The 18,396-nt window shown below is 38.1% G+C and overlaps 1 protein-coding gene across 3 annotated transcripts in view; it reads left to right on the top strand.

The window, feature by feature from the left end:
• The window catches only part of THADA (THADA, armadillo repeat containing), a 142,026-nt gene that overhangs the window by 99,006 nt on the left and 24,624 nt on the right, over positions 1-18,396 (top strand). For all 3 annotated transcript variants that reach the window (XM_026046262.1, XM_026046261.1, XM_026046260.1), the window contains 5 exons: positions 6,456-6,541; positions 14,374-14,786; positions 15,074-15,195; positions 16,198-16,270; positions 16,993-17,137. In XM_026046262.1, coding sequence (XP_025902047.1) covers positions 6,456-6,541; positions 14,374-14,786; positions 15,074-15,195; positions 16,198-16,270; positions 16,993-17,137 — 839 coding nt within the window. The remainder of the gene's footprint in view (positions 1-6,455; positions 6,542-14,373; positions 14,787-15,073; positions 15,196-16,197; positions 16,271-16,992; positions 17,138-18,396) is intronic.

Here is an 18,396-nt window from a genome sequence, read left to right as displayed (position 1 = left end):
TCTTCCAGTCCTCGGGCACCTCCCCTGCTCTCCAGGGCCTCTCAAGGATGATGCTGAGGATGAGGCTGAGCAATAACCTTGGCCAGTTCCCTCAGCACAGTGTGGCCAACAAAAAGCCCAGCGGGGCCTGATTCATCAGCAGCCGCATGAGGAGAAATCCCCTGGCCAGCACAGTGAGGGTTGTGTTGTGCTGACTGTGCTGAGATTCAGGCATCCCAGCAGATGGACTTCTGGGTGCTTTTAGAAGGCTTTTTGCTCATGATTCCAATGCAGGTTTTTCCAAATGAGTCTAATGTCAAGGAAATTTGCAGGTGGTTAAATGTAGCTAGTTTTATTTGTTTTTAAATGGTGTCCTAGTTCTTTTTAGTTGAAGTTCTGTCAAAAATGGTCCATAATGTAGCCGAAAATCTCACACTGTGTCGCAGAATGCTTGTGCATCTCTTAGCATATAGTATTAGCAGAGCAAATCACTTTATAGTCAAGTCTTATTTCTCTGTAATAGCCACATCACATGTTGCCATTACAGCTCTATGCAGAGGACTGAGAGGCGTAATTGCAGGCCACATGTAAGAAAAACCTTGCAGCAGAAAGCAAGAGTGCTCTTCAGAGGTTGCTGCTTTGCAGGAAGCAGGGAGCTGGCGTTCAGCATGCTGAAAACCTCAGGTTTGCCTCTCCCTGTGCCAGCCAGAAGAGCTGAGGTCATGGGAGAGAAAGGAGGATTGTGAAATAGAAAACACTAAGTCTCATAGACTCTGCCCCCATCTACCTTTAGGAAGTGTTTGGATTACTCAAAATTCTTCCCTGCGGTTATGCCAGACCTAGAGGTGAAATTCCATMCTCAATCGTATGCAGAATGTCAACTCATCAGAATTTTTTTTCCAAGTTCAGAAACACAAGGTTGTGCCAAAAGATTTTTCCAATAGCATCCTGTGTTGTTAGCCAAAATATGGTGTTCTGGAAAACTATCCGTTTTATCTGTTTGAAGCAGAAATTGCACCCACTAATATTGCCAGTGGGAAGCTGGGGGAATTCAGGAGTTAAATTCGGCTCCAGCAGACTGATTTATTCTCTGCCAGATAAAATATTAAATTTAATAGTTGTTGCAGAGTATTTTTTTTCAGATGGCTATGTTATTTAAAGAGAAGTAAAGGGTGGTATTTATCTGCATGGATTCTTTCTGTCTTAAAAGTTTAATCATGTGAAAGGATGTTCCTTAYAGAATTTGGGGGTGTTTTTCCATCTTTTGAAAGGCTCCAGGAGCATTTATCATTCCCATAAYGGTGATGCTTATCATTAAAAGGCTGTGGAAGGAATAGGAAGTTTGTTTAATTAATAGGTCACTTGGRAAGTTGAAGTGTAAATAGTCACACGAGTTGTAAGGTTGATTGTCATCTTAGTCACAAGGCAGTTGTGAAATGGTCTTTGGAAGAGTTGCCCTTTTATTCTTGCCAGCCTTGGTTTCTGTACCCTGCATTTTAAGACTGTGACCTGAACATTTTTGGACAGAATACAGGGGTATTTTGGAGGCTTTGTAATTTGCTGAGTTGTGCCCGCGTTTTTAGATTTACTTGATTTGTAAGAGAAAGCTTTTCATGAATTTTTAAAGATGAGAGCTGAGGTTTATGCACATAGCGTACTTATCCTGAAAAAAAGGTTTGCTGACTCTTCATAGAGGTATTTACTATTTTAGCGTGACCAAAACCATGATGCCTCTATTACGTACTATTAGGAGGAAACTTTGTCTCTATTGTGTTGCTTATTCCATAAAGTAATATTCCATTTTGATAAGTGAGTCTGCCTGTATTCATAAAATATCATTGTTTGAAAAGTAAGAAATTTTAAAACTCTTCTAAAAGCTTTGAAGATACAAAATACAGCTTTTCCAAAAGCTTTTACCTTTTTTTTCCGAGTATACCTTAGATATCTAACTAAACTACAATATCTATATCTAAACTAACCCACAACAAAAATATACTGATTTTTTTTAACAGACATTGGCTTGCAGGTTGTATTTGAAATTTGTTAAAATGAGTCTTCRACCTCTTAGCTTGAGTACTATACATACTTTTTATGTCATTAAATGTTTTGTAAGTATCATAAGTTATTGAATATTTATAGTTCTGCTAATAATTTTTTGACATCTGTTTCTCGATGAAGAAGGAATATGAGCAAAGTTAAATACCTTATAGGAAAATGTCAAATTTCCATTGACCTGAATAACTGAAAAGTAATATTATAAGCATTAGTAGAAACAATTTTGGTTAATAATCAGTGACTTATTACATAAATAAGACAGATAAATTCAACCTGCTTGCTGCTTTTGCTGCTGTTTTTGTTGTTACACCTGTATGAGGAAAAACAAGGAGATTTGTGGGGTCTTTTGTGGTTTTCTTTTGGTTTTGTTTTTTTTTTTTTAAAAAGAGGAGTGACCGAGAATTAAATGCTTGCCTTGTTTTTAAGTCATCTGATTTAAAATGTCATATTAAAATTGTGCACCAGATTTTTTGTGGTATGAGACCTATATAAAGGAGCTTTGGCCATGCTCTCTAATGTAAAGAAATCTGTATGTTTATAAATGATGTCCTGGAATATGAATAGAAGTATAAGTGGAAATGATGTGTAATGGCATCTGCAGACCTTGGTGATTRGAGGAGCAAGAGGCTGTATATTTAATTTGTTTAAGTCTTTTCCAAGTGTTCTGACAAAAATGAAGCCAAATGAGTGAGCTCTCTGTGCTTTTAACTCCCTCTTGTTTCTCTTGGAAAAAGAGATAGTTTGCTTTGTAATTCATTAATGTTGATCTTCTATAAAATAAGCACCAATACAAGAGAAAWTGAGTTTCAAAAGTTAAAGCACATGTTTCTGATACAGTGGAAACCAGGTGTGTGAGCAGGGTATGCAGAAGGTCCATGATCARATAGTGCCTGTTTCTGGCAATAAATGCCAGTTTGGTTTGTGTCAGAGTTGCCATCCAAAATAAGCAAATGAATGACTATCTCAAATCGAGCGTGGCTCAACTATAAAAGGTGAATCAAACTTTGTTTTAGAAAAAATATTTGCACAACTCCAAACTGTGAGATTCTGGGCTGGATTTCTTACAGAAACCTCAGTTGCAATCAGTGGTGCTTAGAGGTGGTAAAGGTAGAACAGAAATCAAAGAGTTTCCAACATTATTGTACATTCCAAAACCAGCRGTAAAACAAAATGCAACATAGCACATGAGGTTTCTGAACCTGGCAACTCAAATTTACATTTACAGAGTGGGAATAGCTTGCGAAGGGTTTGCTTCCTGATTCACATACCAGGCAATTTCTTGTTCAAAACAAACAGCTTATTGTTACTCCAGTGTTATAATATTCTCTAGCTGCTAGCTTGGACTTCTTCGTAGTAGTTTGGATGAGAGCCCATGCATTTAAAAGGACTATTTAGTTTCATTAACCTTTTTTCTGTTAAAAAATTGCCTTGGCTCTGACAAACAAGAGCTTTCTTTTTGCAGGTGACTTCTACTCTTTTCTAATCTAATCGCATGCCAGAATTGAAAATATGACTTCAACAAAGTCTGCCTACCCTATCCCCAAATATTTGTTCAGCTTTAATGATACGAAATTGGCTACTTGTGGAAGACCTTATTTTAAAGGTCTAATCCAGAAATCATCTATAGCATCTCAAAACAGACGACTGTTTTCAGATTTCTATCTGAAGTTTAACCATACTGGTTTTAAAAATGATGCACTTTTTGTCCACCTCGAAGATACTATCATGGTGGAGCTCTGGAGTTTTGGGAGACTTAAATAAGCTTCTATAGACTCCTTAAAACCTTCATTCTCCCCTAGTGTTTTTGACTTGGATCATTTCAGTCACCTTGCATCTTCCATGGACTTTCATGGTGATCTGCATGGGACACAGGTTTTTTTCTCTAAGTGATTGCTGACTTTCTTTCCATCTGGGCAGCTAATATCTAAATACAACAGCCTCAAGGGGTACTAGCAACTTCAAAACAAGCTTCTGAGTGCACTGAGATCCCTGCATTAGGTTACTATAACCATTGAATTTTGAGTCCAAAAACAAAAAAATCACAGTATAACCTCTGAAGAGATTTTATTGCTCCTGGGCAAGACGAGGTGGGCATTGGGTCCTTAGTACCAACTGTTTGTCTTCAGAGATGTGTTGCTGCACCAAACTCCTTGCTAAAGTAGACACAGCATTTCCTTAATGAGGAGACCCAAATCTCTGCTAGCCTGCTCTTAGTATCCRTTAGTGGTTTGAATGTTGCTTTCCTGGGCACATTGTATTTCTGCTTGAGCATCCTCTTGGGTACAGGACTCCTGCCATTCTGAGCTCCGTGCTCTTCCGAGTCAGATACAGCCTGTCATCTGGAGTGGGCATGGGAGGTGTTTGTTTTCATGAATATCCTTATGGGAAGGGAAGTGAGCTAATTTGGGGGATTTAGACCAAAAAGGAAGGAACAGATGCCTGCAGCTCACACTCTTGCTAGTACTGCGACTTCTTTGTTTGGAGAGAGATTTTCTGCAGACCTTGTTTACAACAGCACCAATTTATTTGGATATCTGTGTTAAGAAAGAAACATTTTGTACTCTTTTCRTTCTCATTGTTTAAGTTTTGCATAAAAAGGTCATCTTAAATACTGCACAGTGCCTCATTTGAAATGTTCAGCATGCAGTTTTTGGCTGTCAGGCCTATTATGCAAATAAAAGACTTGATTATCTTTAAACACTGCGCTTTTTGCTAAGTTCCAAACAACTGGAATTTCTTCGTTTTGGAAAACTGCATTTCCTGTTCTGTCCGTCTGGCACATATGGTTCAAAATTCACTAACATCACCAAAGCAATCGAGCAGGCCAAGAACAAGCATTTGGCTTGTTCTAAAGTAAGAAAAATATATATATTTCAAAATCAAAAAAAGAGAAGTATGTGTATACTCAGAATTAATTGGTACATGCTTAAAAGCTGGACCAGAATAAGACGTGTTTCRATATTGCTGCTGTCACTTCCTCAGTACCGGTTGCATCAGCCTGCTTTTCCCTAGGCACAGCGTGTACGTTGTAGATGCGTTTTCTGATGAAATGATGGAATAAGCTAGGTGTAGGTTAGCTAGAGTGAAGGAGGCCCATCGTGTATGTCATCTTAATTTAAATCTTTCCCATGGCTGCTTTTGTCCATCGTTCAAGCACCTAAGATGCCTCAGTTTCCCCCTGGCTGGCTGCCTCCCTCCCTGTCTTTGGCTGGCCTGTTACTCGCCTTTTGGTGGGTTGAACTTCATAAACCTGCAAGCCCAAGACGCAGATAAGGGCTTTGCTTAGGGGAGTGTTTCAGGTAGCAGTGGGCCCTTTAATGTAGGCATAGCCTAACTCCTCTCTAGGCAAAACCAGCTGCAAAATTTCTACACCAAAAACTTTTTATTTYTTATGTCATGATTTATAAAAATATCATTTATAAATTAGCCAAAGTTATTTTTTCTGGAATTTTAAAGATGTTATGGAGTTGAGAATGTCTGTCTGAACATATTTAATTAACACATTTTTGAATGAGTTTCAGCGGTAAAGATAAGCATATAAAGAAAGTGCCAGACCAAAGAAAAAAACGGAGTATTGAGCAGAATTAGTCATACTTAAAAACTTGTACTGCTTGATTCTCAGAGGTTTAGTTTTAGTGTGTGTGCCTGTGGACTCATTAATTTCTGTGTTTTGAACTGAGTGTCCTGTTCACATATTAAGCTGTGTTCCAGAGAGAGTTCTGTTGGCTGAAATACAAAGTAGTAAAAATGAAGGTGTTAAGTTAATTTTGCTGTTCTATTAAAAACAAAATGCTTACTGCTTGTGGTTTGGATAAGTAGAGCAGAAGGTAGACCAATGGATATCACTCACATACAAAATCCTCAATACTAATTTTCCTTGGAAGGAAAAAAAATTAAAAACTTGTGTGCATCAGGGGTCTTCATCAAAACAGTGGTAGAGGTACAGCCAATAAAAGCACRTAGTAGGTACCTTTCATAGGGATTTTTTTTCTTACAAACTCTAACACCAAAATTCTTATTTTTGATAATGCAGTTAATAACGCACATCATCTGTAAACAAAATAAAGATGTACTCATTGACAAAGCAAGCTTCTAATCATTCTAATTATATTTTTCTAATTCTTCTAATAATAATAAATTGTATAAACTGGAATTTGTGGAAATGGATGGAGGAAACCTGATGTCATTTTAGTCTGGACCAGGATATGAAGCTTAGATAACTTGGCCTTATTCGCTTGCATAAGCAATCTCATTTTATCAGTAGTTGATCTTTATTAATGAGGCAAAATAAACATAAGCCCATTTTTCATATGGCAGCTGACATTTGCACTGGTGCATTTTTTCCAAGTTGGAGTGCTTTACAGGTTGTATACTAGCCCAAGTTTTATACGGATTTCATCTCTAGCAACTTAATTTTCCAGGCCAAATCCTTGCTTGGTGACTCGAGCGGCCTATATTGATGTCCTTGTGATGCTGAGTACTCACCTGGGGAAGCTTCAAATACTAGGTAAGTCAAAAATACTGCTGTATAAATCAGATTAAATTTCTGTGGGGAAATTCCAGAGTTGTTTTGTATCTGGAGAAGCAATAATAGATCACCTTTACTCACAGTATCTAGTGAATGCCAGAGTCCTTTGGGTGCTTCAGCTGTTTTGTATAAAAGGGCCATTAATTCTGTATAGCAGGAGCTTGTTCTGGAGACTCTTGATGAGACAGATGAGATCCTGTTCCCTGTCAAAGGTTGAATCCTGTTTTTTGCAGTATTTCTAATTCTAGAACTGTATTAAAAACCACCACCATCACAATAACAAAGGGATCTCCAGCTTTCCAGAATGTTTTACTGGTGCCAGACTGTAAAAACAGGCAACTACAACTCTACCCTTTCTGACCTTTGCCTTGGGATTTGCCCAGAGATGCCAGACCATTAGTTCTCAGCACATCTGGTGCTGGACACTCTTTGCAATGGGCCGCAGGCTTTGTGTGCAGGAAACAGCTTCCTATGCAGAGCAGTTTCCAGACAGCAATGCTCCTATGGAGAAATTTCTTTTTTTCTGGCTCCTGAGTGTTTGTTTTGGGTGAACCATATTTACTAGCTGTAATTCTCATGTTGTGTGAATATATACTTATTTTTATTCTTTGTATGAAATATTTTAAATAAGTTTTAAAATAAGCAATAAGCAATTTAAAATAGGCTGATAAGCAATTGCTCGTGGTCATAATGCTTGTAGCACAATCAAAAGTAATCTGGATTTGCAATGTCTTCATATGAAAGTCTTCATATGAAAACTCCTTTGTTAAGGATAGGTCTTCTATGGAATATTAGTTCTTTCACATACTTTTTTTTATAAAACCTCTGCATCTGTTCCTCTCCTCTGTAATATGAATCATCTCAGTCTTTCTGCATTCTCTTCATAAGAAGTTTTTTTCCTTCTAATCATTCTCATCACTTATCTTTCAACTCCATTTTTATATTCCCTTTTAGGATGGAAAAGACAGTATTCTGGCTGAGGGCTCCTCACTTGCTTAGTGAGTGAGCATTATATTAACTTCATCAATCCCTTCCSTGTTTCTTCTACCTTTGATTTTGTTACTCTATCTTTAAGTAATTGCTGCACATATGCAAAAGTCTTTATTGACCACTCCATGCCAGGAAACTCGGAGTTTTTGGTGGTGTCCCTGACTAGTGAAGACCAGCGAAGGACCACAGCATGCTGTGGCTGTTCTGCAGACCATAGCAAGTTCATTTATTTTCCAAGGCCTGTGTGGAGTGCTGCGTGGTAGAAGAATATCTGTAGAAGGAAGGCAGTTACTTTTACAGACTCTCTGCTCGGGAATAACTTGTTAATGTCTTGCTTGCTTGTATCTGTTTAAAATGATATATGGCAGGCAATATTTACTAGGAGTAGAAACCTAGAATGGAAAAAAATCTTTTAAAAACTTAGAGCTGCATTRGGAACAATGTAATATATGAAATGCAGAAGGCCTTTTGAAGTGAAGCTGTAGTATGTTTATATTAAATACAAYCTGCGTGTCCCTAGACAAGCAAAAGGAAGGCTAACCTCAGCAGTAAAAAATGAATGTTTGGAGTCCCACGCTTAAATATTCTGTAAGGAATAATTATTAACCAAGCTTTATCCTTGTCTCACATTAAATATCTTATATATGTGTATATCTGGTTACGAGCCAATTTTTTCTCATTTTAATCTTGATTTGTAAAGTTGTTGCAATGAATAAAGGGCAAAGGACAGATCCAAATAAAACTGTTGCTTGATGTGTTTATCTAAGAGGCCCCAGGAAGTGCTGTATATGAGTTCCAGGCCACAGGCTGAATTGATTTTCATCGACGCAAACAGGAATGCAATGTAATGAGCCTGCAACTGGTTAAAACCAGACCACTTCTAATTGATTATGTCTGTCTTAAGGGGCTACAATTACAAAGGGGTTTTCAGAGTACAAACCTAGTCCTTTGCTACATTACGGTTATTTTCTGTAAGTGATTGGTAGTGTTCAATTAATAAAAYCTGTCTCCTAAAGTACAGGACAGCACTGAAGGAATTTATTTCACAAATTCAAATCAGTTTACGRTGTAAGTAAGGAAGGCAGACAGTAATGGATACCAAAAACATCTTGTCCAACTAAAAATTTATTGCCACCCAAGTGATGATTTGGACAGAGGTGTTGCCTGAGTAATGTCATTGGAAAATACTGATTGTTTTTCCTCACTTGACATGTAAAATCTAGATYCTTTTTCAAGCTCTGTGTGTGCCAGGACATTTTATGATTTGGATAGGCTGTACAGAATGCCAAGGTAATGTAAACTTACAGGAATACGTTTTATCCTTTTGTCAGCTACCAAATGCAATTGGAATAGGAAGGAAAATCAATCAAGCAGCTTATTTGAAAAAAAAATGTAACTATAACACTGTTTTTACCTTTATTGGGAGCAAATGAAAGTTTTTATCTGATCTAGGATAATTTGATGAGTTAATGCCTACGTTCAGAATTAATTAGAGTTAATAAGAATATGGCACATTTTTTCCTCTACAGTTTTGGTATCTTGTGTTGAGAGTAATTACTTTTGTTGGCTTGAAATCTCACCTGTCCAATGTCTTTTCAGACTATTTGGTAGAACAATACATTCTTCTTCCAGGTTCTGGTACTTGTGCCCTGCTAAGAGCTGTTAAATTATTCCTCAAGACATTGAAGGTATGAAGGTAGGTAGGTGGTGTAGGTCAGGTCCAGACCTTTACTTACAGTATTCCTACAAGAAGCAAGTGACAGTAAGAGGGCAATATGCCTCAGAGTCTAGATGAGATTGGCCAAAGGGGTGCCAGCTCAGGCGAATATATTTGTAAATTCACAAACCTGGATCAATGGGAGCCCAAAAGAGAAGTCTGTCAAGCTGAGGAGTTACAGATCCACGTGTCTGGTTAAGGTTACACACTTTTCTGTGAAGCAATTGGAGATGGGCCTTGCTGGAGCTGGAATATCAGACTATAAGCAGGCTGTACTTTGATAGGGTGGTTTTACCGACAAAATTTCTCTCTTTAGTTGAATGTGTGAGTTTTGAAAGGGCCTGTCACAATCCTCCTTGCTTTCAAGGATTGCCATCTTCTCTTGGAAATCMGTGTTGGATCCAAGCAGTAAGATGAGAGCTCCCATGGCTGTGATCCAGTGGGTTGGCAGCTTAGGACCCAGGGCAGAAGGTGGCAGTGAAAGCTCCAGAGGGCTCATCCTGTTTGTAACACTTGAAGAATGCCACAATGCAACGTGTTCAAATGTTAATGTGTTCAAATGCCAGCGTGTTCTTCATGGCTTTTCGAAGCAATTTTCTGATAGCACTTTGTCAATTTATGGGATGAAAAATGATATTAACTAAAATATACTTGACTAATATGCTTAATTAATAGGTCTGCTTTACTAAGCACATTTTATATGGGGTTGTGTTAAAAAAAGGCACTTGTCTGTAAAGCATTATATTGCATCTATAAAGCAAGTCAACATAAAGTAGGGTAAAGAATAGAAATCTGGGAAAAGATGAGAGAAAAATTGCTAAAGATCACAGTCCCTCATGTTTGTGGTCTTGAACTGTGTTGCCAGTACTGGTACTTAGTCATCACACATCTCTGATCGTGATGATGTGTGTGGTTATTCTTAAAAGAAAAGCCCCTCACAACACACATGTTTGTTGATACTGAGAGCTGTCAAAACTGGCAGCAGTTTAGACAGACACCATAAAATTACTTAATCCAACAGAAATACATAATGATACTCTGTACATCAACTGGTAAGGAGGTAAAACAAGCTTAAGTTTTAAATACAGAAGAAATTCAAATGATTTCTGTCAATCTCAAGCATGTTGTATGATCTCTGAGAGGAAGGATCAGCTGACCTGGCAGTTTGGTGATGGCATGTTAATTCCTGAACAGGGAAGTTTTTATCTCTTCGCTATACATATGTAGTTAGCCTGCGAACAGACTCCACAGAATAGTGCCCATCTGCTGCAATCAGGGAAGATTCACAGTAGACTGCAGAGAGTCCAGGCTTGGAAGCTAGCAAGGCTTTGAGGAGGCTCAGGGATTTACCGGTCTGGTAATCCCATTTTGCTCCTCTCCCTTTCCTCTTTCTTTTTTTTTCAGATGACTAAGGATAATTTACCATCATGTACCTGCCTGGGAACTTCAGTTGGTCATAATAAATTAAGYAATCCATTGTATCTAACCCCAAAAGACTGAACTGCCCCTGTCAAAACTTTGCATGTCCCGCACTGTCCAGAAATTTCTAAAGATACCAGCACATGCATATTTTAAGTTAGAAATCTGTTTTGCAAAGTATTTGTTGTCTCACAGTCTCATCACATGTGGATGTTCTATGCTGTGTCAATGCAAAGGGCATAAGGGATTGCACAAGGCTGCCAGATGTTTATGTGCTGTACTGAGGAGAACCAACTGGATGTGCAAGAAATGCCTCTTCGTGAAAGAGGAATTTGTTCTTCCTGTCCCAGACAATTAAGGCAACTGTAAGGGGGGAAAAAAAACAACAAAACCCTCTTGGGAGCTTCTTCCCTCCATCATCATCCYGGACAAAGCTGACTTTTCTGTTTGCCAGAACCCTTGTTTGGTCAGCCAAAACTGGCTCTTCCGTCTGGCAGCAGCTGTTTTAAACTTTACAATGTTTTTGTTAGTAAATAAAAGTATGTCTTTACTGTGTCTTAACAGTAGAGCCAGAAGTTTACTTTTGAATCAAGTATGCTGGTATGGGKTTTTTTTTGTTGTTGTTGTTTTGGKTTTTTTTTTCTTTTTTTAGTAAGAAATTTTGATGTAGGCCAAAGAAAAGACTTTACTTAAAATTAGGCAGCAAAGAAAATATTCACATGAAAGCTAGGAAGGATTTCTTGACGATGCAATTAAAAGCAGGAATATTTCTCCTACAAGGTAATAAGATAGGGCTCTTCCTTCTATATTCAGATGTGTGGGAAAAAAAAGGGGCATTGGAGAGCAGCATGAGGASCACAGAGGAAGTGGGAAGAATTGGCTCTCTAGCATACCAAGGCAGAGCAAAGCCACAGGCAGAAAAAGGGACATCTGTGGCACAAGTGTTGTATTGCAGTGTCTGCAAGCTAGCATTTCCAGGAGCTCCACAGTGTTTGTATGTGAAAATAATTTTCCCTCCTAAGATACAGACACTCAATAAGTGATGTTGACYTTGCAGCATTCAAATGAAGGTTTAGCAAACTGATCTTTAACTTAGTGCATGGCCAGCTCCTGGAGTTAAAGGAACAGTTATCACTSTCTGTGATGACAGAGGGTATCGAACTTGAGCAAAGCTGGCAGTGTTGACACAAACAAAATGAAACAAAACAAACACAATTTCTCTCTCTCTCTGGCCACCTTGCTCCCACTTGCCTTGCTGTGACCCTTCTGCCCCATAGGTCTTCATGTCAGTACTTGCACATACGATATTTGCACCTCTATTCAAAGTGAAGCTAATTAGAAACCAACACTTCAAGTGCAAGTGCTGAAAATACAGGCTGGATCTGAACAACTGGTACTGTGGAATTATGAATGGCTAAAATGCAGTTTTGGGCAACACTTAAGAAACTAGAAGGATCGAGACCTCTAAAACTGGAGCTATTTCTGTCTTGGAACAAAGATGCTTGGAGTGAAACCTTTTTCTTTCAACTGACTTGACTGGCTAGGATTATTTTATGTTTATCCACAGTGTCTTATAAGTRTAGTAATAAGACCCATAGTCCAATCCTTTCCAAGGCAATCAGTTCAGAAATTAAGGGATTTTAGCAACTGGATAGTTGTCATCTGGCATACGGACTAATGCCAGTCTGTTACAATGCTACTTTGGAATGGTTTCTAGAAAATGCAGCAATAAAATATACAAATTTACATGYTAAGAGGTAGGAGGCATCTGTGTTACCTGGAGGATTGTTATTTGCTGCTGTGACAGGTTCTCAGTGATACTGCAGGTTCTATATCAAGCTAGTGCAGAAAGAAAACTACAGTGAGAACACATCGGATTGAACTAATGGGTTGGGTAATATGTCTGCACATCTTTTTCAAATGCCAAATTTCTTTTAAACTTACTCCAGAATTACTCAGAAAATGTATCTGCCTTCTCTGCTAAACAATGTATGACTGCCAAGTTTCTATATAAATGTCAAAKGTTGATGACCTTGAAAGAACTCAAATATTAAAGGGTAGAATATTTAACTAGATATAGAAGGATTAGGGAAATGTGTCAAGGGCTACAAGAATGCAATAAAATAAATATTCAGTTTATATTGTAACTTCATACTAAATTCAACAATTTAACGTTAATGTTTTGTTAGGCTTTTTGGTAAAGCTTGGTGTTTAGTTAGTTCTGAAGAGCAAAGTTATATGGTAATCAATTATCTTCTTGTAGAAAGTAGAGAAATCTAACCAAGCTGGCTTTAATCCTTTCTATCTTGAGTACATTTTGAGATAAAATTTCAAAATTCCCAGTTTCAGCACTCTTCTCTGTACTTGAGGTTTTTTTTCAGGACTTTTTTCTTGCGTCTTGTTTTTATTGCAATTTTGTAGGTTATAGTACTGTGATATTCRTGCAGTGCAAGATATACAAGCATCAGGATTGGGGAGTATCCTACTTTCGATATTATAAAATGATTTCTTCTCGTGACTTATGAAAAAAATGATGAATTTGAGGAATGCAAGGATTTCACTCTGTGGTTGTGGGTGTGTGCATGTATGTTTTGAGTGCCCACGTGGGAGAGGGAAGTTTGCTTTGGATTTTTCTTTCACTTWGTTAGTGTTGATGTTGCCAACCTTGCTGGAGCCTGTTACCTTCTGGCACTGCAGATAGGGGTGACCTTTCCACTAACTCCTGGAGGTGTCCATCTTTACCTTCAGTAAAGAAGGTCTTCAGGATGGTTAGGTGGATTTTAAATGACTAAAATGTCCTACTTGCTGTGTCGTTGCACATGCGATGGCTTAGGATGCAATCCCTTTCTTCTTAACCGCTCAAAGTTAATATGCATACAAAGAGCATATTGGATTTTTAATGAGTAAATTCACAACAACTGAGGGACACAGGATGGATCTATTTATTAAGACAATGTCTCTTTTAGGCAGTAAGCTTTTCTGTCTAAAGTTATGTGGAGAGTGGGACTTCCACAAATGCCACAGTGGCTTTGTCCGTGTGCCTGCTGAGTTCACTTGCAGCTGGTACGCCTGCAGAGACTGCTCTTTCACCAATCTACTCTCCCGTTTTAGAGCTATTCTGTCAAATTGACTGTATATTTGTATTTGGTGCTTTTGGGCTCTTCTGGAAGAAGTACTTTCTTTTCTGACGTGTTTAGTGAAGTATGTTTGCATTAATCACCTTGAACAGCAAAACATGCAACTTGCAAGACTGTTAGTTTAATTTAAGAAAATACTTTGAAATGTGATTATAGCTGGCAGAGTAGTACTGAATTGTCTTTTGTAATTAGAGATAATTGCTGTTTATAATGAGATAAAGCCCGAGAATCAAGGTGCAAAGTATTGTAGCATTTTTCAAGTTGTTTGAAGCTTTGATTTCACCTATTAAACAATGTCAACATTTTTCCAAAAAAATTGTATGCTTCTTTCTTTGTATTTAATTATGAATACATGACATCTGCAAAAGTCATTTAAAAGTATAGAATCAGTTTAAAATGAAGGATAACTTTGCTTGCATTTCATGTCTGAGTTTACCTTGCAAGATCTTTTTTATGCCTTAAGCTTTTTMAACTTGGAATCGCTTCCTCTCTGGAACAGATGATGGATCATCTGCTTGTTACTTTACTTAGTTTTATTCTCATTTCAGGAACACAATTCTCTGGATTTTGGAAAGAGCTGAACACCATAATTTCRGAGTCTGAATTGATGACAGGTATTCCCTACTTGTCTCCAGTGCCAGGACTGGCACAGTATCTTCAGAGCATCACCAAGCTCGTAATATCAGTGCTGTCAGTGACCACAGACCCTGCCATCCAGAGCAGCAGTTCATCTTTTACAGAGAAAATAGCCCAGCCATCATTGTCATTAATTAGTCTCCTTCACTGTGAGTTTCATGAAGTGCGTCTGCTTGTCATGGAGGCAGCGCTGCTTTGGCTGAAACRGATGAATTCCAAGCAAGTTAGAGAAAAAGAGAGAGGTGTGCAGTGCCTGCTCTCTGATATGGAAGACACTCTACTCTCAGTTGCTGTGAAGGAGAGTAATCCCCAGTGCTTTTGCAAGGTAGGAGAATGCTGGTTTATTCAGAATGGATTTTTTCAGTAAATAAAATTCTTAGCTTTAGTATCTTAGTGTGAGTAGGATTTTTTTTTTTTTTTTACTTAGAGTAGGATCTGTGCTATAATCCTCTAAAAGATGTTCTTGCTTAAAAGTAAAAGTGTACACTTTCTTTTTTAGCAGTATCAGGGGAGAGACTTTGTAGCTGGCTTTAAATCATTGCTTTATTAATCTCAAATGTACACATTAATGAATGAGCTTGTTTCTGAATTCTTTCTGGATGATGTTTGCAGGTGCTGGAAATTCTTTATAACATGGATCTCCAAAGTGTGCTTCCAAAGACTGAATGCTCTATGAAAATGAATCCAAATGAACTCTTAATCTGGAGTTTGAATATTGTAGATAGCTCCACTAGGTATGGTCTCTCATGATTACCAGAATAATACTCTTTAAAAACTTCTAAATTGCTTATTTATTGTTTTGAGCTTTTTCCTGTTAAGTCAAGTCCATATTTCAGAAAAAAAAAAAAAAAAAGAGTTTTGCTTATTTTGAAAAAGGAGATCTTGAAAACTATTTTAGGAGATTTACATCTGAAGTATTTTGAAGACCTTCAAGTCTGTATTCGCATTGAAAGGGTGGCCGTGTCTGCCTGTTGAGAGCAGACTGGACAAAAAGAGTCAAAGTGTGTTGATTCTGAGGACAATACCACCCTGTTTCTAAAAGTGATGATGGTCTTTATTTGAAACCATATAACATCATACCTTGTGTTACCAATGTGTGATCTGTAGAGTTTAGAGCACAGAATAGCAGCATGTAGCTGTGCACATTTGCTGTTGGTTTGCTCTAAATTTGCAAAGTTAGGTGATCATGTGGAGCGTTTCTGGAACGAAGCAGAGTAGTGTGAAAATACTGGCTGGTGCTGGTGAAGGTGGAAACAGCTGAAGGAGCCGACCTTATTGCTGGGTGTTGCTGCTCTCCTGCCCTGAGGCAGCGCTGAGGTGCAAGGGGTGCCGGGCACCATGTCCCCAGGCCCTGCGGGTGGCCCCGGGTTCCGACAYGGGGAACATCTCTCTGGGGAAGAGGGACACCAGGAGCTTCACGCTGCTTTGGAAAGATGCTTATGTTTAACATTTAAAATAATAAAATCGGGTTTGTTTATTTGGGTTCTATTTACTAATGTTTTTCTATAGAGTAGATAGAAAATAGAGAGGTGAAAACAAGAGCGTTACTTCACTTGTGTGTAAACTGAAAACTTAACCAAGGGTGAGATCTATCAAAACTCCTTGAGTGCTCAGCTTTTACAGTAACTACTGGTGATAATGAAGAATGATTAAAAGCAGTCTGTTTTTTCTTTTGGAGATGAAATGGCAGCAATGACTATATTATTTTTGATACATTCTTTGTCTTGTTTTCTCAGTACTGAAATTCAAAGCGTAGCTCTCAAATTTGCCTCAAAGTTGGTTGTTCATCTTCTACAGAATCATCAACAGGTAAGGGAAATAGGACTTGCTGAGTTTTCTCTTTATAGAGGGTTACGTTTTGAGTTTATTTGTGTTTAGATTGGAGCCTTATGCTTTTTTTTTTCTGTCTTTTGTAAGTTTTTCTAATGAATTTGATCTGATTTCTTATAGCATCTCAAGTTGTCACTTCACTGTGGAGAGAAGAACGTCCATAGTGATTAACACATGTATTGAATCCATTCCATTTATTAAAGTGCAACTTTTCTTTTTGTGATTTCTAATAACTAGGGGGCTAACATGAGGCCTAAATCAAAGGGGAAAACAGGAAAGCTGACTCTGTGCTTGGGTATAGTTCCCATCTTTAGAGTGTGCAGAAGACTTTGTTCAGTCTGAGACTGAAATCGCTCCCAGGAGACTGGTTTTAATCTGCTGTGTTGTGCTCTGGACCCGTCCCCTTGTGCAGTGCAGGTGCATGGGCACCTACAGGGTGTCACCACTGCCCTGCTTCCTCTTCAGCCACTCAGAAGGGAGCAGACAACTAATGTCTGTGATTGTACAACAGGATTTCCCCAGAACTGTTTTACTGTCAAGCAAAATATACGTGACATGGCCAGTCAGTTTTGGAATAGACTTGTGGGACTCACCAGCTCAAAAAATCTGCTTTTACTGACAAGCAGCATTTCTGCAGTAGTCTGTAGTTTACCCACTGGATTTTACAGCACACTTACTGCATGCTTGTTCTGTGCTTTCAGGTTTCAGAAGAAGTCTTAAAAAAGTGGATTCAGTTGATAGTTTATTCTTGTGGAGATGAACAAGAGACAGAAATGCTGTTAGCAGCTGCAGAAGTGCTTAAAAATATAACATCATTCATCCTGATCAGTGAAAAACTTGTTCTTGGTAAGTAGTTTGAATAATCGAGTTTTCTGATTCTTTTTAGATTAAAATCAGTAATGAATGTCTTAAAATGTATTATATACATATATGTATACACAAACAGTCAAAATGCATCAGGCAGGGTTTTTTATAGGATTTAGTATACTAAACATACAAACTTACTTCAAATTACGGTACAGAAAGCTGTTGTGCAGACCCCCTTGTGGTAACTCTGGAGATGGGGAACAGGCAGAGATCCTGGCACAGTTAGGTCTCTAACCTAACCTGTGCACTGCTGTGGGGGTTTGCAAGCCTGCAATTGCGCTCTGATGCAGACTTCTGAAATACTCTACTGTGATGTATGGTTGTGCTTTTCATGTGACACTGTGAGTATAACCAAGTTCTGTTGGCTGAAGGCTGATAAAGTTCCAACACCTTCTACTGTGAGGAAAAACAAGAAAAAACCACCCCCAAGTCACCAGGAAAACAAAAACAAACCAAAAAACCCAGATGTAGCATTATTCAACAATACTGTTGAATATTGAACAACATGAATTCTCTTTTGCCAAGGGGGATAACCCCATGCCCCTTTTTCTTCCTTGTGGTCTTCTATGAACATAGATTAAGGAAAGTTTTGTGACTGAAGGGATAAGAGTTATCTAGTCCCAGTTTAGATGATAAATCCCTTTTCCATCCTAGAACAAGACAGTAGGCTTTAAATGCTTCTGTTTTTTGGGGATTTGTTTTTTGTTTGTTTGATTGATTTTTTTTTATGAAGTTTTATTCCAAAATAAATGCTTTTAGTCTGTGTTCACCTATATAGACTAGGTACATAGTTTTTGTTAGACAAGAAGTATGTTATCACATCAGCTCTCAGTGCAGAATTATTCTTGTGAATGGGAAGTTTATGCACATGTAAACTCTTTTGAGCTTACTTGCTTGACTACATATTATCTAAAGCAGAAATTAAAAATGGTTTGGATGAAAGAAAAATGGTTTGGATTGGAACTGAGATCATTTCAATGTGGAATAGTAATCAATACAATAAATTTAAATCAATACAATAAATTAATAAAGGGAACATCAATGCAGGTCAGTAAGTTCTAGGTTTCCTTGTTCATTCTTTTTGTTTGAAGATTCAGAGAAAGAGTCTTCCTGGAAAATCCATTTGCCGTCCTTTCTCTCTCCTGAGGGTACGATGGAAACGTGTCTAGTTGGGGAAACTGGCTCTTGTATCTAGAACAAAATAATTATTGTGATCTGGTTGTATCAGTGTAACGTTC

Source organism: Nothoprocta perdicaria, unplaced genomic scaffold (genome assembly GCF_003342845.1).
Source record: "Nothoprocta perdicaria isolate Ctin4 unplaced genomic scaffold, notPer1 scaffold_43, whole genome shotgun sequence".
Lineage (NCBI taxonomy): Eukaryota > Metazoa > Chordata > Aves > Tinamiformes > Tinamidae > Nothoprocta > Nothoprocta perdicaria.
The sequence above is the reverse complement of the archived record's forward strand: the minus strand, read 5'-3'. Positions and strand labels throughout refer to the sequence as shown.